The sequence below is a fragment of the Carassius gibelio genome, chromosome B18, assembly GCF_023724105.1.
Source record: "Carassius gibelio isolate Cgi1373 ecotype wild population from Czech Republic chromosome B18, carGib1.2-hapl.c, whole genome shotgun sequence".
Lineage (NCBI taxonomy): Eukaryota > Metazoa > Chordata > Actinopteri > Cypriniformes > Cyprinidae > Carassius > Carassius gibelio.
Window position 1 is genome coordinate 20669099 of NC_068413.1, and position 21966 is coordinate 20691064.

Consider the following 21966-nt stretch of genomic DNA (forward strand, 5'->3'; position numbering starts at 1 on the left):
TACACAAGGGACTGGACTGGCGGGGTGTTTCCAAACATCAGAACTCTACTTTTGTGTGTTTGTATGCTGTACTGTTAAATATATCTTAGTGTAGCTGTGTGAGTTCACTAATAATGCAGTACTTAGTCAATAAAGTACCAGAGGTTATACTATATTGTGAATTATAGTTATGGCTAAAACTGCCTTTTACAAAACTGCTATGTCATAAGTTAATAAATATATCAAGAACTCATTAAAATGTTATTTAATCACGAATCTTTGTACTTGAATTAAACTGATTTGGTGCTGCATTCATGTCTGATTTTGTAGTGGAGTAAACTTTGGGTATTTCCGTGATATGTGATCCAACTATTGCAGTAAAGGTGTTTATGGGGGAACATAAATCCAGTTTTATCCTGAATGGAGAAACTGGGCTCTGGTTTGTTTTTATGGCAGATCTTAAAGTCTCTTTGTGTAGTGGTGTAAAATAACAAGTAGTAATTGCCAAATAAAAATAAATAAATGAGAGTGTGTGTGTGTGTGTATGTATGTATGATACAAATTAAAATACAAATATATAACAAATTAATAAAATGATTAATTACCTAATTTTGTAATTTAAGTGTTTTCTTATTTTTTTTTTTTTTTTTTTTGCATCACAAGAATATATTTTAAAAATGGAAGTCAGATTTAGAATAGTAACCATTTCAATTTTACGTTTTTTTTTCCCCCCATCAAATTACTTCAGCCTTACCTTTCAGTAATGAAGTACAGTAACAGTTACTGTAAACCGAATCATACTGTGCGGTCTCTATCTTGACAGTGATTTTTAACACGCACTCGTGTTCTGCGCTACAGGATGCAGTTGAGTTGGGTGTGTTTTGTCAGGTCTGTGTGAATATAACAGCAGTAACACAGTACGGCCAGAGCCACAGGAAACCTGTCTCCAGCACCGCTGGTGCACATTCATACAGAGCCAGCAGGACATACTGTGAAAGTGTGTGTCTGAACGATGAGCAAATAGAAAATGGGAAATGAGGAGAAACAAAACTAGTAGAGTGTGCTTGTGCTGATTGAGCTCAGAGTCTCTGGAATGAGAGCCTCATTTCCACACAAGGTCTCTGTTGTTCAGGTTTGTTCACTAGTGATGCCAATTTCCAAATCTCTCTCTCTCTCTCTCTCTCTCTCTCTCTCTCTCTCTCTCTCTCTCTCTCTCTCTCTCTCTCTCTCTCTCTCTCTCTCTCTCTCTCTCTCTCTCTCTCTCTTAGCGTCCCCTTGTTTCTTTTCAGGACTCCATCCCACTGTTTGCTTCCTCTTTCAGGTCTAAACACATTAGAGCTTGTATTGTGTATCTAAAGTAAGTTTTCTGCCTTCAGCATATTCAAGATGAGGACACATAACATGCTGTCTCCTCATGGGTGTGTTAGTTTGCCTTCATGCGGATTCTGATTCTTCCCAGGAGGCTTGGTCCACTACTTTGAGAGTGTGTGTCAGTCAAAGTTTAAGTGCTTTTGATATGGGCTGCCTCTTGACGTCTTCCACTTATTGCTGCTCTTGCACTTAAAGATGAGTATTTCTGCTTACACTGGTCATTGTTACTGGCCTTTTCTTTCTCTCTTTTCCATCACGTCTGTCCTGTCTCTTTGCCTTCTGGCAGCCTGGTGGTTCGGTCTCTCTCTCTGACTCTGTATCTGCATCTTTTGGCAGCCATAACATTACAAATATGATAAACCATTAAAAGATAATAAAGTTAGTTTTCCAAAAAAAATTGCAAATAGCAGTATTATACAAGTAATACATGTTTGAAATGGCATATGCTATTTTTTTGTAGCTAAATTGTATTTTTAAAACATTTATTTAAATAAAAGAGAAATGTTTTTATATAATTAAAATTTTCATAATTTATTTACAGTATGTATGAGCATATCTAATCTATTGCATTTTTGTTGAAGCAGTTTTTATTATTATTATTATTATTATTATTATTATTATTATTTAAATTTATTAAAAGTGCCAGTAAAAACATTTAGTATGTTATAAAAGATTTATATTGGGGGAAAATAATGTTCTTAATAAAAAATGTTAAATCATAAAATAAATGTCATTGTTTTCATCATTTGATAAATGTTTGAGCACAATCATATAATATAATTTTTTTTAATGGTTTTTTTTTTCAATGTTTTTACTGTATTTTTTATGAAATTCATGCATTCTTGGTGAGCATTAGAAACTTTATTTCTAAAACACAATTTCTTTTTTTTTTTTTTTTTTTTTACCCAAGTACTTTGGTCACAAGTTCTACAAAGTTACTAAAAACTCTCTAGTGGGCTGTCAGAGTGACCAATTTTGAATGCCCCTTTATATTATTTCTATAATATTTATCAAAAAAAAAACACACACACACATTTATGGCATGCATTTTGAGGTTGTCCTGTTGTCCTGAAAAAGTTAAAACCCTTTAATAGAAGTTTCGCCCCTAAAACCATCCCCTCTGAGTCATCACCAGCCATCAAAGTGCCACTCTTGTAATAAATTGACCGCCTTCGGTACATTTGAAGCCTATTACTGTCAGACTTCAAATTGTCTGCTGTGAGTAATGTTCCTGTTATTATGTGTAATCCATTTTTGTTATAGTTTGCACAATAAAGGTTTATAGTGATTTAGGAGTTATTTGTCAGTCACCCTACTGAAGGGCTACGTTTATATACTGCTGAGAAATGCATCCGCTTAATTATACAGGGCTTCATAAAGGCATCTCTCACAACCAATTTTACTTCCAAAATCTGACACACTTCCAGGTGAAATGGGTTATTCAGCTGGAAAAAACGAATGATATAGGATGGGTCTCATTCGTGGTGAGTTGATTGCATTATGAAAAGTGTCTTGTATAACCCTGGAGTAAGGAGTTTGCTGGTTTTGGAGTGGAGTGTATCCTAAGACGGTAACCGAGTGGAAGGAGTGAGGCAGAGCAGAGAGAGGGATTGTGGTGGAAAGATGAAGCGGTCACGTCTGTCGTTTGGCTGTGTGGTTTACCGGGGTGTCCTTGCCCTCCTCTGGGCTGTTTTACAATGTTGTTTCTCTCTCTCCAAACATTTTCTTTGCTTTTCTCTCTCTCTCTCTCTCTCTCTCGCTCTCTCTCCACTCTTCTCTCCATTTTAAAGACAGAAAAAACTTGTGGCCACATGATGGTCTTAATGTCTCCCACTGCGCCTGTAAACTTGCACTGATTTATAGTGCATGTTTACACTAAAGTTACTCAAGAGTTACTCAAGAGCATTTGCTTGGAGTCAGGTTTTTTTTTTATTAGCATTTTTCAATTTAATTTTAGTTTATAGTCTAAGTGTGGTTGTTTGTCTTGAGATTTAGGCTACATTAATATTGTTATTAACATTAATATAATTGTTTTATTAAAATGATTTATTTTTTATACTTTTTTTCAGCGACGATGCATAACATTAAACATTTATATCTCTAAAATAAATTATATTTCAAACAAATTCTGTTCTTTTAAACTTTCTATAACTCAAAAAAATATATTTCACTAATATATTAAATTGATAAAAGTGTCAGTAAGAATATTTTTAATGTTGTAAGATTTCTTTTGGGGAATAAATGCTGTTCTTAAAAGATATTAATAATAGAGATGATGATGATGATGATGATGATAAAAATAAAAAAAAAATCACCAAATGAATGCTTCACTTTCATTTTCACTATTGATGATATATTTTTCTTGAGGACCAAATCAGCATGTCAACATATATTTCAAAATATTCCCGTTCTTACTATATTTTTAATCGATTATAATGTCGTGATGAGTATTAGACTTTATTTCTAAAACTGTTTTTAGATAACACATAAACATTTGTCCTATATAAGTGTGAAGATGTCAAGAGAGTGAGCTGATTGTGATGTTGAGACGTGCTACTCAAAGCTCTACATAGTGACCCGACCTCCCTCATCTCTTCAGGCTCTGTCTGTCTTCAGATTGCAGAAAACACAAGGTTTCAGCGTAACGCACGCCCCTGTAATTATCCCATGATTACACCAGTTTGTTCACATTTTAGAAGTGTAATCTTACAGTTACTCGGAATAAATAAATAACTTTCATCACAGTCGAGAAATGTTTGTGTAGAGCTTTAATGACAGGCCGGGCGTAGCTGCTTCCTGTTTCAGGAAAAGAGGAAGAACATGGTAATGTAAACGAGAGTGTCTGCTATCTGCAGGAAGGACGAAAAGGACGAGAGAAGGGAAGTTTAACTCGTTTCACAGAGGTGGGGGAGTTTGTTTGAGCTAGTGAAACCAGGTTTTAGGCTTTTCAATGATTTAAAACACAGTCCTCATGTATTCTCCCACTTTCTCTGAGCTTTCATGACAAACATGTTTGAGACACTTGGTATCTTGGATGTTTTTGCAGTGGTCAAAAGTAAAAATCCCGTCTGTCCAGATGCATGTGTGTGTTACCTGAGCTCTGGCCAGTAAATGTGTAACAGCTCTGTAACTGAAATGAAGCAGGCTTCATCAACCTCAGCCATCGGCAGGAAATGATGCGTTTGGAGACTTCTGGACATTTTAGTTTTGTCCCTGGAGTTTTGAGCGATTGATAGAGTCGTTAGGTCACTGCATGAGTTTGTGTGCTGCTGAGAACATGTGAATAGGACACAAACTCTGTGCGATCAAGCATGTATAAGCTAACTAATCTAATAAAATTTAAATCGTGACCCTAGATCACAAGAATATGTCTTTAGAGATGAGGAAAATCTGAAGCAGATATTATGTTTATTCTGCTTGTTTTTATAGATCGCATGAAATAAAAGTCCATGCTTGGTTTGCTTGTGGGAAGCCGTGGCCCAGTGGTTAGAGAGTTTGACTCCTAACTCCTAACCCTAGGGTTGTGGGTTCGAGTCTCGGGCGGGCAATCAAGGTGCCCTTGAGCAAGGCAACGAACCCTCAACTGCTCCCCGGGCGCCGCAGCATAAATGTCTGTTCACTTGTGTGTGCGTGTGTGTGTGTGCGCACTTTGGATGGGTTAAATGCATAGAACCAATTCGAAGTATGGGACTTTTTTCAGTCTCTGGCTAAAATCAGTAATTCTAAAAGAACTCCTGTGTTATGTCTGCTTGACTTTTATTGGACTATAATAAGAGTGTCCATTACCCTCATCCCTTAATCTTTCTCTCACCTTTCTTCTTTGTTCTCTCTAGGCGTTGGCAGCAAATGCAGGTACTGGATTTGCCGTTGCAGAGCCGCAGGTTGCCATGTTCTGCGGCAAGCTCAACATGCACATTAACATCCAGACTGGTCGCTGGGAGCCGGATCCTTTCGGATCCAAAACCTGCGTCGGAACCAAAGAAGGAGTGCTACAATACTGTCAAGAGGTAAAACGATGCAACACAACATAAATGTCCATTAGAATTAATTTCTTGTTCAGTCCTTAGAGGGAGTGAGCAGGGAGCCATCTGCTTGAGCATCCACTTCACAATATGAGCATTTGCTGATTAATGGAAATGCAGCTATGCTAAGTTCAATATAAAAAAAAAAAAAAAAATGTCTGAGACCGTTTGGTCTGTAGAGGAAACATTTGCGCTAATTGATATTATAACTGTTGTCACCTACTCTTTATTTTATTTTTCACGTCAAGAGTTTTTCTTTGTTATTGAATGAAGTAACATTAAATATCAGATTAAAGAAATGAGAGAAATCTGACCATCCATATCGCTTTTTATATAACACAACCAAGGCAACGACTGACGCAAATGTATTGCGTTCCAAAGAGCTCCATTATATGTGCGACAGTGGCAAATGAAACCGTATCAGTGCTGACTGGCCCACATCGGCACAGGATGGAAAGGTTAAGCAAAAAACCATTCAGCCAGATAGTGGAAAAGCAGCTTATGAATCAGCCATAAGTGAACCTCATGATTCAGCTCATCTGGAAGAGAAGACACAAATGCCGAAGACCTTGGCTGTGTGGGAGCACTTTAAATTGAGGACAAAACAAAGGCAGTGTGCCAGATATGTGATTTTGAAACTGGTCCACAACAAGTTTGAAAAATCACTCTCTAGTTCTGGAAGTAATGCGCTATAGTATATTGTTGGTGTAAAAATCTAGCTGCTTTATCCTCCATGTTAATCAGTAATTTTAAACACTTGGAAAATACTTGTGAATACGGCAGCCTTAAAAAAACAAAAAAATAGTACAGTAGCCCAGCCTAATATTTATTTTCTCTATATTAAAAGTATTGCTGTTAACAGATGAGTGTGTTTTGTATCACTGCAGTGTCTGTTCTCGGAGCATATAAGCCCTGTCCGTGTGAGGCCTGCTGTCGAGCGTGAAGTCGATTGGATGAACCGTTCTCGACATCATATAAATGCAAAGAGACGGACACACAGCAGAGATTCCTGCCTTTATTAAAGAGAAGAATATGTTACGCCCCTCGATGCTTCGAATATTCAATGTTGATTATTACCAATGCTTCGAAGCTCAAAAAAATGGTATTCGGATCAGCCCTAGTACAATGTTTAATGATCAAAGAGGCAGTAATTTTATGAACATTTGTTACAAAAAATGCTGTTCTTTAGGACTCTATTCATCAGAAAAATCCCCAAATAAATCTAACACTGTTTCCACCAAAATATTTAGCAGCTCGACTGTTTTAACATTGATAATGACAAGAAATGTTTCCTGAGCAGCAGATCTGCATATTAGAATGATTTCTGAAGGATCATGCGACGAGTAATGATGATACAAATTCAGCTTTGCATCAAAGAAATTTTCAATTGTTTTTGTTTTATAATATATACAAATGGACAAGTTTTTTTTGCAACTTTTGAATGGGAATCTTAGTATTTAACAAAATATTAAAAATGAAAAGACTCTTTCACAGGAGTGTCCATCAATACATCAGTTGCATCACAGATTTACACAACACCCAAACTAAAAACACCTCAAACTATTACTGCATTTAACTCTCTTTATACACTACTCTGACATTGCTGTCTTTAACTGCTGATTTATAACCGCAATAACCCTCCCAACACACTGTACTCTAAAAGATCCTTTCCCCAACTATATTAAAAAACACTATTTGGTTAAAAATGTCAAATATTACTCTCATCTGTCATATGGCTAACTGCAAAAACAGCAATACTGTCCCTGTACATTTTGAGATTGCTTTTCATATGTCCTTTTAAAGCATTTGAGGAGAGAGTAAATCTTGTGTTAGTTCCAATACGTGAGTAGATGGTGTCTGGAGATTGTGAAGCAGGGATCACCATTTAGTGTACAGTCTCAATCTCTCCGCTCTCTTGCCTTTAGATGTATCCTGAGCTGCAAATCACACATGTGGTGGAAGCCAACCAGCCAGTCAAGATCGAGAACTGGTGCAAGAAGGACAAGAAACAGTGCAAGGGCCACGCTCACATTGTGGTCCCCTACAAGTGCTTGGGTAAGTGGTGTTTGATTGACAGCTCTGTTGTCCTCTTAAACAACCAGTTATCCAGAATGTCCTGTGGGGTTAAAGACGCCGTTGTTGAAGTGAGACATCTGAGAAGCCAGATCAGCAGTTCAAAGTGATGGATTCAGTCTCTGAACTTGAGCTCAGCTAGCTTTTTCTCATCCGTGATTGGCTCCAGGCTCCAAATATTGCTCAATACGAAGAAATAAGACATTAAAGTATTTTGTGACACTTCACCCCCACTTGTTGGAAAAAGTACCTATAGTTTAACTAACAGTTTAATTACTGTCACACGTCTTGATAAAAACTGAATGTTCAGTTAGTGCTGCTGCTCATTACTCCTGAACACTGATCTCAGGAAGATGACAGTGGGGCAAAAAGCCATTACTGTGTGGAGAACTTTATAGTAATAAAGCAAAATCCCATTTCCCCTTCCAGACAGGCTGTGAGGCTGGTGTGAGTGCGGGGGTGTGGTATTGGGTATTGTTTCTTATTCTACAGTACATTACCTCTCTTCCAGGAGGTTTTCCAGTAATTGCCAACGGCAACTTGGTCACCCGAATGGTTTAAACTGTCAGAGTTTGTAAACTCTTTAAGACTTTTTTGTCTTTCTTCATTTTTTCTTATTTCATCTTGCTAACACGGCCTCTGGCTCATTGACTAGATGTTTGCGATGAGGTATAGTTAACGTTAAAAGAACATCAGTGGAGAATCTCTGCATTAAACTGCTTAAAATTATGAGGTCAGTATGATTATTAGTGTTTTTCACTGGTTTGATCCAAAATACAGGAAAAACAGTAGTATTCTGAAATTTCTACATTTTTTTTTTTTTTATTGGCAACAACTTTTTCCAGTTTGAATACATGTAAAAATGTTATAAATTGTTCTGTGATGTAAAGCTGAATTTTCAGCATCATTACACCAGTCTAAAGTGTCACATTTAGAAATCATTTTCTTATGCTGATTTCCGTTGTTATCAATGTTGAAAAAAGTTGTGCAGCTTAATATTTTTGTGAAAACTGTGATACATTATTTTCAGGAATCTTTATATAAAATGTTCAGTTAGCAAGATTTATTTGTAATAAGTCTTTTTTTGTAAAAATTTTAATGTCTTTACCATCAGTTTAGATCTACTTGATGCTGCTTTAATTAATAAAACGTTTTCCTTTATTCCTAAAAAAAAAAAAAAAAACTTTCCCAAACTTTGCAGTACTTTGCTTTATTTATGCCGTAATGCATTCTGGGAAACAAAGTCCAGAACCACCGAAATCAGAACACACTGTACTGAATGATTACAGCATATTGGAATGATTTGTGAAGGATCATGTGACACTGAAGACTGGAATAATGATGCTAAAAAAAAAAACGCTTTATCACAGAAATTATATTAAGTATAAAAGTATTAATAATATAAAAGTATATTAAAATAGAAACTTTTATTTTAAATTGCAATAATATATCACAAAATAATTTTTTTTTGACCAAATAAATACAGCCTTGATGAACACAAGAAACTTCTGTAAAAATAATTATAAAGCAAGAGAGAGAGAAATATTTGATAGATGATAAAAAAATAAGTTTCTAGTTTACTGATCAAAAACACATTTGTGACCATGAAATACATGTCTTTTTTTAAATTACACTACTGTTATTATACTGATACAACATTTAAATGCAATGTTATAATTTTATTTAAATAATAAAAATGCGAAATAACAGCCCTATGACAGTAGTTTTACACTGTAAATGTATGTGTATTTGGCGCAAAATTTAAAATGGCACTGCTGCTAGTAATGCAAATACAGTATATTCATAAAGACTAGTCATAGTCTTAGACCAGGCATGAATAACTTCACACTGTTATTAATTTTCTTAAGCAAATAAATGATTCCAGTCCTATACTTCCATTTGTTCTAATCCACATAAGAACAATAACCTTGATCACATTGCATCTCATCAGAGAAAGGCCTGTCCATGCCTTTTCCTCATCTCCTCCTGTGTTTGTCCCTGTCTTGTAGGAGAGGATTGAGTTGTGGCTCTTTTTCCGGGCTGAAAAAAGCCATTAGCGCTGCTAGCCGACTGTGAAATGAGCCGACGGTCAGAGGCTTTCCAAGATGGCTGATTTTTGTTTTGTGTGTGTGTGTTTGAGCTGACACGGCAGCTGTTGACTCTCTTCACCTGATGTGGGCTGCGGTTTGATTGAACGGGTCGGGCACACGGCGCACTTTCAGTCCAGAGCTTCCTGTGTCTCTCTCTTTGAGTGACAGCTTGTCGATCGAATCTCTCGGTCTGGAGGAACCTAAACCTATAGCAGCACCACACCGCTCCATCAACAGCTTTCTCTACTTATGAGTTGCCATGGAAACGGTTTTATTGATCTGAAGTGGAGCGTGCAAATTGGCTGAAGATAAAAATAGAAAAATGAAACCGCAGCAAAACCCATAAAAAAAGCTGATTTTTTTTTTATTTTTATTTTTTTGGGCATAACAAATGACTGCATTGCTTTGTAGTAGCTAGGATGTTTTGGGGGGCTTCTACAGCCGTTTTACGGTGCATATCTCAGTAACGGCACATTTCAGTTAAAAATCGCATGATTTGAAATGAGTTTGATCATTCGTGTCTGTGAAACAAATCATGCTGGACAATTTACAGACTGATTTTTAATGCATACTACCCTACCCTAACCATAATATGGAAAGTATTGATGTTTGTCTTGACGAATGGTGCTAAAATGTGGGTGTTTCTGGCCGCAGTTGATGGTGATTTCTGCTGCAAAGCAGTCAAGGACCAGGCATATTCTGAGTCTAGAAAAGCAGCCCCTGGTGTTTAAGGAGACTTTCTTCTTGGAGCGTTCGTAACCTTGAATTGAAGTCTGTACATCAGCGAGACTTGCTCATGTTTTGGCACACCTTGTCTTCTCACCTCTCCGATTCCTCTGGGGTTTAACTGCTGTTATTAATGAGGAATGAGGTTTCATTGTGATTCAGCAACATTCTGGCCTCTGGAGTTTAATTAGGGAGAGTGATTTTGTTTTGGTGGTGTAATGCAGTGAAATGGGCGGCTCGTCTGTGTCTCGGTCTCCGTCTCTCACTGCAGAGTAAACCTCGGAGAAATCTGCAGATATGCTTGGGCTTGATCTTTGAGGATTATGCAGTATTGCACTTCCAAGCAGTTGCATTCCTTTAAAAAATATCAGATGCATGCTGTTAAAAATATTTTTTAAATGGTAATTCGCTCATCTTCATGTCATTGCAAATCCGTATGACATAAGAAGAGGAAATGTACATGCTGCAATTTTTAATACAGTGGAAGCACAGTGATGAGACAGCCAAGCTCTTAAAAGGGCCAAATAGTATGAAATGTAGTCCATAATTGTAAGCCATACAATAGTTTTGTTAGTTGTTGCAAGCTCATTATTGATTTTAGTAGTACCAATCACAATTGGATCACACTGGTCTCGGTTGCAATTACAATAAAGTTAAACTGAGCAAAATCAGCATGAGAGCAGCATGAGCATTCTTCAAAACTTCTCTCTTTATGTTTCACGAAAGTCATGTGATATTACATATCCACAAGACATCCACATTTGTTCCTCTTTGAAACATTTCAACATTTGAAATCTGAGAATAACTCATGAAAAATATGCTTTTGGATGAACCATCCTATTTTTAGTCTTTATTTTTTGGTTTTAGTTTCCTCAAACAGAATGGAGAGGGCTTAAGACGAGGAGGTTTATATGACCGCAATAATTACATCTGTGAGTGCATGTTAAGAATTTTCAGAGCTATTCTGGTCATCTGAGAGCTGAGCTCATATCTGACCATTAGAGCTTCACTTTCAACACTGGCTTGATTCATTTCAGCCGACATTAACTCCTAACGGGCAGTCAGCGGACGTTTTCCTGTATTTAGTTTGGATCTGTTTAGCTGCTGTCCATTTCATCCTTTTAGCCTTAATAGACCTGAATGATACCAATACAAGGTAGTGCTGAGATCAACAGCTCTTCAGCAGAGAGGATTGTGCTAAATCAACAGCAGAAACATCAGCAGTGATCCGCTCTCCAAAGGTTACTCTGGTTCATCTGATGCTAGTGTTTCTAAAAGACCGACGCGGAGTCTAGTAGATACAACCAGAGATAAAAACTGAAAGAACGGGGGAAATTGTTTTTAGAGCGATTATACAGTTTAATGTGTAAAAGCCATAAATCTTTGATGCAGGACTGGTACAGAGCTGAAGAACTGCGCTTTAATCTACAGTATGAAGTTGAAGGCAGATGGCCTCAATCCTTTTGTGTCGTTTTTCTTCATAGCATTTTTTTCTCTGCCTTTGTTTCTTTCTAACTACGTATGTAACACTCTTTTTACAGCTCTTGTTGGATCATCTAAGAGGTTTTTGATCATGTTGTGAGCCTGCAGATTGCCTTCACAAGTCGAATTCATCCACAGTTGTTTAATATAAAATGGAAATTCAGGGATTAGTTGAGCGCACAAATGAGTCATTCCATGTGCAGTCCTGCTTTTTGGCATTTGAAAGCGCTTTTTTTTTTTTTTTTTTTCTCATTAGTGCCACTCTCTGACCAAAATATATTAAATCTTTATCAAAGGAATAATTAATCTAACAATAAAAATACATCTTTCCAAACCTGTATGTTGTTATTGGGTCCATGGAACATACATGTGAAATCCTGAAGCACCTTCAGTGCTTATTTTTAGAGAGTAGTGACCTTCAGAATGTGTAATTGGTTCACACTGAGCTTATTTATGATTTCGAAAGACTTGTGCACACATAGTTAGAAAAAGTATTGCTTTTGGTTATTGGCATTGTGGGTCAGTGGACAGGTGCTTGTTTGATCAACTACTACATATACCAAAATGTGCAATATACAACAGAACATTTAGTTGTAAGCAGTGTATTTTTTCATTTCCTGGCTGGTAGTTTTGTGTTTAGTTGTAGAGGCAGAATACCTCGCTCTTCAGATGATATCAATGTGATACCCCGTTTATTCCAGTTGAGCAGCAGTGTGCAGTCCTATGTTTTTTCCTCTTTTTTCCATTTATATTTCACTGGTTAATTAAAATTTTAGTAATAAACAAACTAATTTAATTGAAATCATGAAACGATTATAAACAATTTAGTTAAAAAAAAAGTTATAGTAAAAAAATAAAAAAAAATAAACTACAATTAAGGAAGCAAAGAAATCCAGTTTGTTTTAAAAAATGGTCTCTATTTTTCTGCGGTCAGTTTTAATGCTTTAGTTATATTTAGTTAAAATAATCAAAAACCATGTTAGATCAAATTCATAGGACTTTAACAATGTTGGCTACTAAAAATTATTCTATTACTGTTATTACTTTGAGACCTACATTCTATTGTAGAATAGTGCTGTATTTGTCACAATTTCTTCAAGTTAAACCAATTTTTTATATATATATATATATATATATATATATATATATATATATATATATATATATATATATATATATATATATATATATATATATATATATATAAACCGTTTTTATCAAATTATTTCATGAAATACTTGTGAAGTGACTCCTGGAGATGAAGATGGTGTCTGTTCATGTCCAATAGTATTTTTGCAGTTTATTATTCACAAACCCTAGTCTATATCGCCATTGATCAAGAGTATAGCCCTGCGTTTTAATGTATGCTTCCAGAATTTGCCAAATTCCAAGACAGGCCACATTACACAGTTCCTTTTTTTTTTTTTTTTTTTTTTTAAGTCTGGATTCTATGATCCCTTCCATGTTTTGGAAATCAAAGGGCCCTAGTTAGTGTTTGCCATTAGTTGGTGAATGTATGTGAGTAAGAGTTTTTTGTAAGGGCTTTAGTTAGTTTGGCCCCTGAGGGCCGATGGGACGAGTTTTGGCGAGAATGCATGTGTGAGTTTGTATGGCTTGGAGAGGCTTTGGTTTGTACAACAGATGTGTTCTCTGCTATTTCCGCTTCTTTCCTCCAGACCCTCTCATTTTCCAAAACACTGCCCTTTCTTTCTCTCCTGTCCTCCTTTTCTCTGCTCTCTGGATTCTGGCTGATTTGGCCCCTAGGCCTGTTTTTTGTGGTAACAGCTAAATGAGCAGTTTGTGAATGGTCACAATCCTCTTCTATTGTGAACAGACTTCTGGTCATTACAGGATTCAATCTCTCTCTCTGTCGTTCAGGTCAAAGGTCAGATTGGCCTCCCAGCTGTCCAGAAATCAGCTCTGTGATAACTCTCCTGCATATGGCACACAATCCCATGCTGGCCCATCTGATGGCATCTGAGCTTCTCAGCTGTCACTCGCTCATTCACACACTCTCTTTCCTGTTTCATTTACACATCAATCCTTGTTTAGTGAAAATTAATCATAATTGAATGAAAATAAGATGAAAAAATATATTCATCAAAAACACTTTGTTGTCAGTTCAATTGATGATTTCAGTGATTTAACTGAATGTTTACTTTATAGAATTTACATCAATTCAATATCAATTCTCAAAAGCCACGAATTTCTTTCCTGGTATTTATTTCAGCAAACTAAATCCTGTCCAAAAAGTTTGATTTATTAACATGAAGAACCTTTGACCGAAATAAAGTACTATTGTGACCCGATGAAATCGCAACAGTACTTCTACTACTACTACTACTAATACATTTTAATGTAAATTTTGGCGAATTCCTACTTGGGCTTCAGTTAATAGAAATAAAACAAAAATCATCATATCGTTTTGTGCAATTACAAAATCACAAAGGCTGTGTGTATTTAAATAAATATGTGTCATGTGTTTCATAGTGCAATGTGACACTGTTCATACTCAAAGTATTAGTGTTGTTTTTCTTTAACACTTGATTTGGTGAAATATTATAGTAATTTAATTTATTAGTAATTTAATATTTTATTCAATATTTATTTAATTGTATAATAATACTAATAATAATAAAACTACTCTTATCGTTATTCTTATTTTAAATAATTATTGTATAGCCATATTGATACTATATATAATCACAAATTTATGCAGCCTACAAACAAGCACAGCAACCTTTTTCACATTAAAATCGCAATCAAAGCAAGGTTTCTTAGCACCTCCATGGTCAAACTCCCCAGAAATGTTAAACTCCTTCAGAAGTGCAGTGAGATGTCTGTGTGCACCAGATCTTTGTTCGGTCTCCTGGTACGGACCAGATGTCTGTTCAGATGCCACTTGCCCTATTTGTAATATGCTCATTATAGAAGGCAAAAGACCATGTGTTGATGAATTATTGAGCTGTGTTTTCTTCTGCTGTCCCAAATTTGCAATTCTGTTTTGTTAGAGTGTGTGTTAGATGTTTTGCTGTTTGCATTGTACCAGCTGCGTGATATTAAAGCCTCAGCTTTGCCAGTAATCAGAGTGTTGTGTGTCTGTATGTTTTCAGTTGGGGAATTTGTGAGTGACATCATCCTGGTGCCAGAGAAGTGTAAATTCCTCCATAAGGAGCATATGGACATGTGCGTAAGTCATCAGCAGGGGCACGGTGTGGCCAATGAGGTAAGATATCAGCATCCAGTGCAACATACAGACACAAACTACACATAATGCACATTAACACCTAATAATCGGGACTAGCTCACAACTCATGAATACTACTCTGCTTCTGTCTCTCGTTTTATTAAAGACAAAATAATTTTTGTAACAAGTCTTCGTGGTCACTTTTGCTTCATGACGAATTGAGTGCATCTTTGATGAATAAAGGGATTAATAAAGATTAAAATCTTACACCAAACGCTTACATTATAATAATTAATACTATAGAAGTAATTAAGTCATTCTTAATTAAAATTCATAAAAATGGTTCATATATTTAATTGTCATGTGGTGATGCTAATCTTGTGAAATTAAAATTATAATCTCAATTTCAAAGCTAACAGACAAATATGCTTTGATTGCTGGTAGTTTTACATGAAAAAAGTCAAGCCAAATCTCCATCATATCTGTGAAGTCTGTAGCAACATTTTGGCTCCTCGCATGTCTGCATGAAATATATGTATAGCAACAGTTTAGCAGTTTTTGAACTAAAGTTAGCATCCTAGACGCGTATTGTCATCGCTACTTCCTCGTGAATTAATTTGCAGAATGCTGTGAACTGTGTGTACAGGATAGGGTTGAGCATATAGAAGAGGACACAACTGAGTGTGTACGTGGTCACAATGTGTGTTACTGTGAATCACCCCAAGCTGCCATCATTCATTCTGAGTGTGTGCGTACTGAAAGCATCTGCATGCGCTGACTACTGATCCCTGGACAGACATTTGAGAGCTGAAGACTGGCCTTTCAGAGCACATTTGCTCTAATTGAATGAGATTTCTTGACCCACTCTCTAGGCCTGCTTTAAGGGGAACATGGTCCTGCACAGCTATGCCATGCTGCTGCCCTGTGGCATCGATGTGTTCCATGGCATTGATTACGTATGCTGCCCGTCTACTCGTCCTGAAGAGCTCGCACCTCCTGCTTCACTTTCTAACGAGCTAGATGATGAGGATGAAGACGAGGATGAGGAGGTGGAGGAGCCTCTGGATGAGGATGAAGCAGCAGTAGAGGAGAGGTAATGTAGTGCGTGTACATGTGATCCACCACTGATGATGACTGTAATAATGATGAAGATAAAGTTTTGAAGATCATTCTAATTATTAAAGAGTAGCAAAGGGGTAACAACGCAGGGGAACACTATCATTGGAACCACTTTCAGAATTATTTTATCCAGCTAATCAACAATCAAAATAGGCATACATTTTTTTAACACAATTTATCTTTAACTATGAACAAGAAAACAATATTATGTTCACATGAAAATGCATTTTATTGAAACTTTGACACAGCAGGTCAAGGTTGTTTATAATGTTTCATCTCTGATCAGTTCCATTCAGCTCCAAAGGTTTAGACCAGTTTTAATAGAGTGAGATGAAACCGTTTTAATGTCAATTTAAATATATGCACTATTGTATTGTATTTTTTTTTTTATAGTCTTTTATGCTCACCAATGCTTTGATCAAAAAAACTGTAAACTTCTGAAATTTTACTATTTAAAAAAAACAGTTGTCTATTTGAATATACTTTAAAATGTAATCTATTCCTGTGATGTAATGCAGGGTTTTCCACGTCTTTGCAACGTTAGTCCACTATCTTCACATTCCCTCAGAAATCATTCTGATATGCTGATTTGGTTTCTTGGTTTGTGGAAACCACTATACTATAATATAGTGTTTTTTTTTTTAGGATTCTTTAAATTTTAAAGTTTATTTATTCAATATTAAAAAAGATTTAACATCATTCTAAATGTCTTTCTTCTGATCATTTTATTAATAAATACTAAATGGAATTAATAACTTCTTTAAAAGAAAATAACTTCTGAACTGTAGTGTACGTTACTGACCTGTTACATTAACTTTTTTTAAACTTTTAAAATAACTGCAGTAATACCGTAAAAAACACATTGTGTAGCATTTTTATGTGATAATTTGTATTATTTTTATTAATAATGACATTCTTTTGATCAACCAATCATTAGTAAAATAAGTTCCCAGGCATGGAGGTTAAGCTCTAACTTAGAAAAAATTAATGATTGCTAAAAACTGGCTGACTCCTAAATCGTTTTCGTATTGTCAATTATTTACTCATCCAAATTTTTGGCAGAGGCACTGCCTCCTTAACCTCCTTGGAGCAAATGCCCTGGCACGCTTATCAAAGGATGATGTATTGGTATCTGATCACGTTTTGAGGGGTAGTAGCTGAAACATTGTGTGTGAGAGCATGCATCATGTGAGGAGGATAGTGTAGGATAAATTAGGTTGACCATCTGGATATTTTCGAGTGCCATGCCCTTGACCTCAGACAGCTGCTTGATTCACTTCCATAAATCAAAAAACCTCCAACCTGTGCTCCTCCTCTCCCTCTGTTTCCCATGTTCTCGTTCCCTCTCATCCCACTGTGCTCCTGTCATGTCTTTGTCATATCTCATCCTGCTTTTTTTCCTGAATAACATTAATATGTCCTTCATAGTTCACCTAAAAATAAGCTTGTCTTCATTTACTTGAGTATCGTTTATATACTATTATTGCTTTTGTTGCTTAAATTTATACATTTTAATGTTTTTTAATTTGTGTGCTTTTGTCATGTAATTTTTAGGATATGTATGTATGTATGTGTGTGTGTGTGTACTTTATTTATTTATTTATTTATTTATTTATTTATTTATTTATTTATTTATGCTTATAGCCTTTTATGCTGCGGCGCCCGGGGAGCAGTTGGGGGTTCAGTGCCTTGTTCAAGGGCACCTCAGTCGTGGTATTGCTGGCCCGAGACTCAAACCCACAACCTTGGGGTTCAAACTCTCTAACCACTATGCCACGACTTCCCCATCTAATAGCACTTCAGTATAGTTACCATTTTAAAAGGGTACTTTGTCAGTAATACTTTTTGAAATGTTGAATGGGGTGTAGATTGGGACACTACTGCTGTAGATAGATGTAAGTAAAGGCAAAAAGTCTAAGAAAAAACCTTACTCATTACTAATCATGTTCATTCTGTCTTTTCTTGTTTTTAGCGATCCTGTTGTCAGTGACCCACCCACTCCAGAGGACACAGCTGAAGAGGAGGAGGACGAGGAAGACTACCATTACGTTTATGAAGATGAAGAGGACGACAGAGACAGTGAGGAAAAGGACACGAAGAAAGACAAAGCTGTCATCCCTGAGAGCCAGGATGTTGACAAAACTCTGGAGGAAGTGGAAGGTCAGTATCACACTGTTTGCTACCTTTATTTCCTTACTGCCACAGTGTGCTTAATTGATACGTATTTCGAGTCCTGTTCACTGTAGAGGATTACAATTATTGACTTTTATTTTCAGAAATAATAATAAAAAAAGAATGCATTTATTGTTTGGCGTTGTCTATCCCTCCTATATAGCGCAACAGCCAGGGTCTAGAAATAAAAAGGTGAAAACATTTTTTTAACTCCGTTAAAGCCACGCCAATGTGACTTCAATTTTTTTTTTTTATCTGCATGCTATAGCCAGATGTACATTACCTAGAATCCTGAAAAAGATGAATACACCAATCAGAGAAGTCGCTGTTTCCACGGAATTAAAATGATGGTCCAGCTCCGCTGTGCTCGCTAGCTATGAAGCTTGAGATGAAATAATTTGCCCCTACACTCTCAAATGTATGTATTTATGGGTATCTGAATATTTAGCAGTGAAGTTGATTTGTTTTATTCTAAAGGCTCGTTCACACCAAGAATGATAACTATGACAGCTGTAAAAGAATAAGGGTGGTCCACAACCGCAAATATAATGATAAGAGGAACAATATTGTTGAAATCAGATTCAGAACAATTTTTTCCAGCTCATCAATGATACAAATACATATGGCCAATCAGAATCCATCCGACTTTAACCAACTCATTTAACATTTCAAATGAAACTGGATTGTGGACACCAATATAGCTATCGGTATAGCTGAAGCCTTGAGTGATTCCTCTTGGTGCAAAGTCAGTGGAGAAAGTAAATGGGAAAAATATTCCGGACCCGAGTCTGCTGAAGTGTGCGGTCACTGTTGCGCTCTATAGTTGAAGGGCATTACTGATTGCTGCCCCCGGTGGCTGGAGGCTCTAACTGCGCCTCCCCTCCTGTGTTAGCTGTGTGCTCTCTGGAGGCGGAGACCGGCCCCTGCCGCGCCTCTATGCCTCGCTGGCACTTCGACATGCAGCAGAGGAAGTGTGTGCGCTTCATCTACGGAGGCTGTGCCGGCAACCGCAACAATTTCGACTCAGAGGAGTACTGCATGGCCGTGTGTAAACGTTTGAGTAAGTCACACTCGTCACCATGGACTCCGCCCCCTTCTGCTCCGCCCTGCACCTTTTCCTTGCTTTCTCTCACAATAACAGTGCTATGTTAGCTTACCTAGATGTCAATATTATAACCTCTTTGCTTTAAAACACTGCGTGTTGCAACCTTGGAATACGAATGATTGATTTTGATTGCATGAGATGCCGTTACAAATGGACATTCTATAGTGATGAAATTTCCCGTGTCGCCTTACTACTTTAAAAGTGTAATCACTTTTGGGCTAATTAACGATTACTTTTACTTTCGAAAGACAAATTTTATTTCACCTTTTAAAATGGCTTATTGTTATTGGAGTAACAGCATTATTTATTATTATTATTATTATTACTTGATAATATTGCTGTTGTTTTTATTGTTGTATTAAATTTTATTACAAATGTAATCCATTATAAAATATTATTATTTTAAAATACATTTACTAATAAAATAATAATTCAATTTAGATAAAATATTTTAAAATTAAATATATATATTTTAATGTAATAACTTATTATATATATAATAATTGTTATTATACTAATAGTCATAATAGTTGTTGTTGTTAGTATTAGTAATTTAGCATGGGAATATTTTTCAAATTGTTCATACGTTTTACTAAAGAGAATTCACGCAAGGTCAAGTGTTTTACCACTGTTGATATGTTATTGCTTTAATCTTATCGAATTCACTCGAATATGTGGATTAACAGCATCATTTTATTATTATTATTATTTTAAATGACTTATTTACTAATAAAAATACTATATTTTTTATCTAATTGTCATTTAGTAATCGTAATAATAATAATAATAATAATAATAGTTTAATTATTATTAAATTTAATTATTATATGCAATCATTGTAATAATAATAGTAGTAGTTGTAGTAATTATTAGTAGCAGTAATAATTTAGCAAGGGAATATTTATTAAATTGTTCAACAAAAAAGTCATGCAAGGCCATGCGTTTTAAACACCGTTGATGTAATGGTAGTCTTATCTAATTCAGGTTAAAACGTTATTATCCTGTTATTTCTGCTTGCACACTGTCCCATCCTTTGTTATTCTTTCTTTGCTTTTGCTTTGTGTGTCGTTCAGTGCTAATCTGCCAGTGTTTTAAATTCATGGAGTAGAACCATCATCGTGTTCCTGTGGCAACATGAAATGATGGGTTCAATGTGATGGTTTTTTTTTTTTTAAATACTTTTTTTAATCATGTTAACCTTCATAGGTTAGGTTTGTGCTCTTGTCAGTCTAGATGCTTAAGACTGTTTGTTCTCATTAATATGCATGTCTCATGTTGTCTTTTGTGCACATCCTTATGGGAAATCATGTCGGTCTTGTCATCTGTATACTAAGGAAATCTGATTTAAGCTCATATCTTGATCATAGCGTGCAGAACTGCGCAGTAACTCTTAAGATAAATGCTAAGGAGAGTGCTTCTGTCAGAAGATAGCTATTCAGAGGACAGGATGAAAGGAATGGGAAACGAAGTACTGTCTGGTTCTCTCAGAATCAGGGGAATTACAAAGTCAACTCTTGTGTCATAGCTCTCTGTGGGAAGCTTATTCTTCACTTTTTTCTCTTCGCTTTTCTGTCTATTTGTTTTTGTGTGCAAATGTGTTTTAAAAAGTCTCTTAGTGCTGTTCTAAAAACCTAAAAACCTCCTAACCGTCATGGGAACCTCATAAATGAGTAAGTTTTAAAACACTTGGCTAAAATGATCACTCATGCACCGCTTATAGTATTTCTCACTTAACCCACACAAAAAGCCTGACCGACTCTCACAGTTTCAATATAATAGAAATATAAAACTAAGTTCTCCAAGCCATTCACAGTGATTTATAGAAGTGGGTGGGCGCTAAAAAGTTATATTGGTGTTATTTTTTTTTTTATTTTTTTTTTTCTTGCCACTGTTCACCTATTGGTGTAGGAGATGTGTAATGTAATTTTTCCACCTGGAATTTCACCATCAAACAGGATTACTTGTGATGTAGTCACTGATCTATATATATAACTGGATCGCTCATTGCGTTCTAAACTGCCAACAGGCAGTGAAGCCACCGGAAGTGTTCGATCCGCCATCTTACTAATCCCTACCAGCAGAGAGCACCATTGAGTTACATTCAAACCGCTGTCCTAAAATAACTCTATTAGAAGATGATCAGTCAAACGGGACTCTTTTTTATGTTTTGTGTAATAAAGTAATGTTTACTTCAGATGTTATCTGCAGTGTTAACGGTATTTTGGGGCAGGATAAGCGATATATTTAAATCGTTTAGGTGGGTGTGTCTGCTGCGCACTGATGACACAGGTAACTGATAAAACACAAAAATGGCTTATTTCTTTATTAACTAAATTATTCATGAATTATTAAACATGAACGTATTAGTATCAGAAATGGATTTTAATATATTACAATGAATAATACAATTTATGTTGTTAGTATTGCTCTATAATGAAATAAAAAAAAAATTATTTACTATCTGGGAAATAAAGCTTTGTATTTATTTCTTAAATCCGTGCTGCATATAGTCAGTTATTTCTCTGAATAAATTCAGATTTCAGAACGAGCACTTTGTTCTTTGTTATATGTGTTGAGGTCGTGTCCGTCTGATGTTTATCATGTTCATGATGCTCACTACTGTAATGAACGTAGCTTTTT

The 21966-nt window shown here is 35.9% G+C and overlaps 1 protein-coding gene across 6 annotated transcripts in view; it reads left to right on the plus strand.

The window, feature by feature from the left end:
• Positions 1-21966, plus strand: part of aplp2 (amyloid beta (A4) precursor-like protein 2) — a 72783-nt gene that overhangs the window by 28860 nt on the left and 21957 nt on the right. For 4 of the 6 annotated variants that reach the window (XM_052583018.1, XM_052583016.1, XM_052583017.1 and 1 more), the window contains exons 2-7: positions 5184-5357; positions 7298-7427; positions 14857-14969; positions 15803-16023; positions 18022-18209; positions 19114-19281. In XM_052583018.1, the coding sequence (XP_052438978.1) occupies positions 5184-5357; positions 7298-7427; positions 14857-14969; positions 15803-16023; positions 18022-18209; positions 19114-19281 (994 nt within the window). The remainder of the gene's footprint in view (positions 1-5183; positions 5358-7297; positions 7428-14856; positions 14970-15802; positions 16024-18021; positions 18210-19113; positions 19282-21966) is intronic. The other 2 variants (XM_052583021.1, XM_052583020.1) reach the window with 1 other exon arrangement.